The sequence below is a fragment of the Solanum tuberosum genome, unplaced genomic scaffold (genome assembly GCF_000226075.1).
Source record: "Solanum tuberosum cultivar DM 1-3 516 R44 unplaced genomic scaffold, SolTub_3.0 scf00136, whole genome shotgun sequence".
Classification (NCBI taxonomy): Eukaryota; Viridiplantae; Streptophyta; class Magnoliopsida; order Solanales; family Solanaceae; genus Solanum; species Solanum tuberosum.
In genome coordinates this window covers 126,183-131,218 of record NW_006239061.1, presented here as the reverse complement: position 1 = coordinate 131,218, position 5,036 = coordinate 126,183, and the positions used below count along the sequence as shown (strand labels likewise).

The window sequence follows — 5,036 nt, the reverse complement described above, 5'->3', positions numbered from 1 at the left end:
TGTAATCTCAATTAATCCAGGAACTATTGTCAAAATATTCTTAAAAAAAATATATTTGGTGTATAATATATGTTATATGTATCCATAATACAAAACAAAAATGTTTCACTAGTTAACGTAAAAGTTTTTATAAAAGAGTAAATAAAGAAATAAAAATTAAATGAACTGAACTATAAACTTGTTACATATTTTTGGTCAATCACGATAAAATACACAAATTAAGAGACGCTAGTAAATGAAATCAAAATAATTCAATTGCAATTGAACTTAATTATCAATTTCATTAGTTAAAGTTTAATAGTAAATTCTTGATAATGACATCTAATCGATGTCCAAGTCCAAAACAGTCTAAAAATTCATCTAACACCATAATCTCCTATTTACACTTTTTGACCAATTCCAATAGCCTCTAATAAATTGCCATCACAATTTACCCTTGAGAAAGCTAATGCATAATTTCTTCCATTGTTCCCTGTCTGGCTCACGCTCTTCAACCTTTGCCTTGGCCACATCAGCCATGCTCTCCTATATTACAACAAAATTTACATTAAGTCAAAGCTTTATAATTGACATACTAAACTATTTCACATGAAAATTTTAATAATATCAATCAATCATGGCACAATATATAACACATTCTAAACATGTGACACATTGACTGTTCAAGACGTCATTTGGCACACTTACTAGTAGGGTCAGCTAGATAAAGTATATAATACATTGAAAATGTCAATAGGACCACTAACATGACATGGATTTTGAATACTCGAAAAGACAACTTACTTAGTTCTAGATTAAATCATTTATGCATATCAAGTAAATTTTGTAAGCAGAACTATAACTCTGCCCTTGTAATTGGTACTATATGACGTATATTTATGTTTTAGATTATTACCTCAATAAGGTTGTGTTGAAGAAGACGATCAATGAGATGGAGAAGAATGTCTTTGGTGTACTCAGGGTGACCTTGAATACCCATGATGTGATCACCATATCTAAACATCTCAATTCCAGTTTTGTTGGACCAGGCCATTACCTCTGCCTTTGGTGGAAGTTCACGGATCTAATTCCAAAGAACAACCTACACATTTTTAGCTATTTTTGTACTAAACTAGTATTCAACAAGAGAGGGGAATTTGGTACAAACCTCATCGCGATGACACTCGATAACTTGCAAAAATGCAGGTAATTTGAGAGAGTTGAATTGCTTGGACGTTGATAAATTAACAGTAGTGACACCAATGTCCCATCCATTAGTAGCTCTCTCTATAGTGCCACCCAATGATCGTCCTAATATCTACAAGAAAAGAAATCAGCCAAAGAAAATTTAGCAAAAAATGATAAAAATCAAATTGCATCATATAATATGTCAAAAATTCCAAGAGGCTACAATATTACGTTGTAATAGTAAGACAACAATAATTAGTAGTGTGGTGGTCCCCCTTTAATTGAATATTTCGTGTTTGAATCCTGAGTATGAAGAAAATTCTATTGAAAATGTGTGACTCGTTTGAGTCTTGGAAAAAAATTATGTTGAGAGTGAGTGATTTGAATTTAATCCAGGCTCCCATACCGACTTTGGACAATGGTTGGAACATTAATGCCCTCTAATTTTCTATCTTGGTGGGTGATGTTGGATTTGGAGGTTGGAATAATATCACCGACAAGGTCGGCTATGTGCCACGTACAACCCAAACTTATCTTTCTACTTAATTATTAATTAATTCTCTCTTGATCTAATCCTTCTCATATGCAAATCATATTAATATATATTAGTAACAAGTAGGACATGTTGTTAGATAACATAAATAAACATTGGATCTTAGCTTGAACGGAAAAATTTAACCAATTATATTATTATTATTTTTAGATTCTTATATCAGACTTATAGCTAGGTTGAAAAAAGTAGATTTTAAATTAAAAAACTAAAAGTAAGGAGGGGGGGGGGTGTTCTATTTTTGGTTATAAACTTTTCTTTTTTATGATAAGAAAAATCCGCAGCCACTATCCTTTGAGTGCGCATAGAATAAAACTCTCGCTCCTACGCAATAGCTCGCAAACCACATAGGAGAGGTAACCTGCACTAGGCAAGCCCGGTGTGACGAACTCGACCCAAAAGACAAACCCCTTGCTTTCGCTGGCAAGGGGTTTCGAACTTGAGACCTCCAACATGAAAGTCTTAAGCCCAAGCCACTAGGCCACCCCGAAGGGTGGTTTTAAACTTTTTTTTAAGTAATTATTAACTTTGTTAAACATTTCCAAAAACTAAAAATGACTTAAAAGTAAATTTGAGCAACTTTTTTGTCAATTCAAACAGACTCGTGCTATGGAGAATTAACTATTATTATTGGTTAACACAACTTAAAGTACAAAAAACATATATTTGAAATGATATCGAAGTACAAAAAAAAAACCCGAAGTTGCAATAAAAGAAAAGTAGAACGAATAATTGAACGGAGGGAGTACATTGAAACTTACTGGCCTAGAAGATACGTAATTAGATTTAGTGACAGATTTTTTTTGAATTGGACGGCATTTATCATTTGTCAGACTTAATTATAGTACATAGTTAGGTGAAGTAGTGATTCTAAAAAATAAATGTAAATAACAGCGGTATATGACAAAAAAGTTAAAAAATTAAAGACGAACACGTGACTAAGTAAGATTGGGTGACAAGAATACAGATATGTGCCTCAAACATGAGAGAAAGAATCCCAAAATACATGGGCTGTCTATAATTTGGATCCACATATGAAAAGTGGGGATCAAAACTCAATCGGCTCTTATCCAAATTTCACTAACTCTAAGCCAGAATAATACCAACATGATTTCCAATTTTTCACTCAGTTTTTGGCATATGGTCCCAAATCTCATTCACAAATCTTTTTGCTTTTGAACCACTATGGTCCACCCATGTAGTAGTTTCGAATTTTAAATTTATGAGTTTTTGAGTTTTAAAAAGTTAGTTTATTATTTTATTTTTAAAAATATATCAAATTAAATATGAACAAGTAAAATGGATTGAGGAAGTAGTAATTAAAGAAGATTTATATAATACATAAATACGTCTTTTAACTTGATTTTTCAATTGACATTTATGTCCTTCAACTTTGGGTGGTACAAGTAGGCATTTAAACTTGTATACAATTGAATAAGTAGACACAAGTGTCCCTACGTGACATAATACACATAAGACGCCATGTAAAACACAAAATTGTCATGTAGGACGACTTTGTTTATTTGTTCAATTTTATATAGGTTTAAAGGGTCGTTTGATTGGAAATTAGTTATCCCAGGATAAACTATCATGGGATAACTTATCCTACCATGTATATGAGATAACTTATCTTATCACTATGCTATAAATGGTGGATAAGTTATCCCAAACATGTCAACCAAACAAAACATCTAAATTTTATCCTAAGACTATTTATACTTATCTCTCACACCAAATGAGTAAGTGTCTATTTGTGCACATCCAAAATTAAAGGTCATAGTTGCTGGTTGAAACCAAGTTATGAATATTATGCCAAAAAAGAATTAGGCAAATTTTATCTTTTCCTATAGATGGGAGAGAAGAATTAAGACATAACTTCATAACACAGAAATTACAACTATTAAAATAACATTGCCAATTTGTCCAAATACGTTAACAGAATTAGCATATTTTCATATAAAATATTATATCTCAACTAGGATTAAACAATCGCATAGCACAGAAAAGAGTTACAAAAATAACAATTACCTAAATTAATGTACAAAAATGTACGTAAGATTCTATACAGTTAGGTAGTTTGGTCGGTGGAATAAGAATAACAATTTCAAAATGAAATGTGAATTTATTTTATTTTTGTATTTGACTGTAAATATTAATTAATTTCGAAATTATTTTAACCATCCTTCATAGTATTACTTATATAGTGAAATTAGTTTTGAAGAATATTTTTGTTATACTTTATGAATAAAGGTAGTAATAAGCCACGTATGAAACGTACTAGAACAAAGCATTAAGAGTGCGTTCGTTACAATTGGAAAAGACAGCAAACGAAAAACTAGAGACACAAGACAGCTGTAAGTAAACGAATTTAGAACAAATTTCAACAACTCAAAATAAGCCTTAAAATAAGATACTCCTTCCATTTCCGTCCCAATTTATTTGTGTGATTTTTACGGTAAAAGAAGGTTTATAAAATATTTATTAATTTTGTGATTTTTATAGACATGCCATGTGACAAGACAAATAAATTGAAATGAAAAAAAGTAACGGAGATTAAAAATAGAGTTTTTGGCGAGTAAAATAGTAAATAAAAAGAAATACCTGGTGTCCAAAGCAAATACCCAAAACTTTCTTCTTCATTGAATCAATTTTTTTGAGCAGATTGAGTAACTTACAGATCCACAAATCATTGCCATGCGCGTCATTGCAACTTCCGGTGATTACAAATCCATCGAATTCTCCGATCTCATCATCCGTCGGAAACTCGCCATGAGCCACCCGGAAAAAGTCCCACGTTTCCCCTTCCTCCGCCAGCATTCTCACGAAAACCCCGAAATAACCACCGTATTTCTTCTTCACGTATTCTGAATCCTCTGCACATAATAGAACTGCAAATTTTTTTCCTTCCATTATTAATTAATTACAGATTTTGCAGAAATAAAGAAGAAGAAATCTTCTTAAATCCTCTCACTCACTAAATAAATTCTCTCTCTAGAGGAAGGTCTAGAGAGAGATGGAGATTTTTCTCAATTTTGTTTTGCTTATGAATTGATGAAGGAAGATTTAGGAAAACAGGGTGTTTATATAAACTCAAAAGACGTGAATAAAATTATTTTATTTGCAATTTCGTCCTTCGATTATCAGTTAACTAATAAGAGTATGATATTGAGTATTGACACAATTAACCCTTGATTAGGTTTAGGCATCATTATTTATATGAAAAAATAAAAAGTGTCAAAAGTGTCTTTAATGTATTATAAATAACTTCAAAATATCTCCCTTCTATTTATTGGATCAACTTTGTCTTTCGTAAATGTCC

The 5,036-nt window shown here is 31.4% G+C and overlaps 1 protein-coding gene across 1 annotated transcript; it reads right to left on the bottom strand.

The window, feature by feature from the left end:
* Positions 1-232: 232 nt before the first annotated feature.
* On the bottom strand, positions 233-4,784 carry LOC102585501 (putative glutamine amidotransferase YLR126C). The gene is made up of 4 exons (XM_006351649.2): positions 4,319-4,784; positions 1,148-1,297; positions 896-1,063; positions 233-525 (listed from the first exon to the last, which is right to left on the bottom strand). The coding sequence occupies exons 1-4, from the start codon at positions 4,625-4,627 to the stop codon at positions 424-426; spliced, it is 729 nt and encodes a 242-aa protein (XP_006351711.1). The 5' UTR covers positions 4,628-4,784; the 3' UTR covers positions 233-423.
* Positions 4,785-5,036: the final 252 nt, after the last annotated feature.

Bases quoted from the DNA above. Each gene is read 5' to 3' on its own strand.
- LOC102585501 (XM_006351649.2), bottom strand. From the start codon at position 4,627: ATGGAAGGAAAAAAATTTGCAGTTCTATTATGTGCAGAGGATTCAGAA. The intron at 1,298-4,318 runs GTATTTCTTTTT...CTTTTCTTGTAG, and splicing joins GTATTTGCTTTGGACACCAG to ATATTAGGACGATCATTGGG. The intron at 526-895 runs GTAATAATCTAA...GTTGTAATATAG, and splicing joins TTCAACACAACCTTATTGAG to GAGAGCATGGCTGATGTGGC.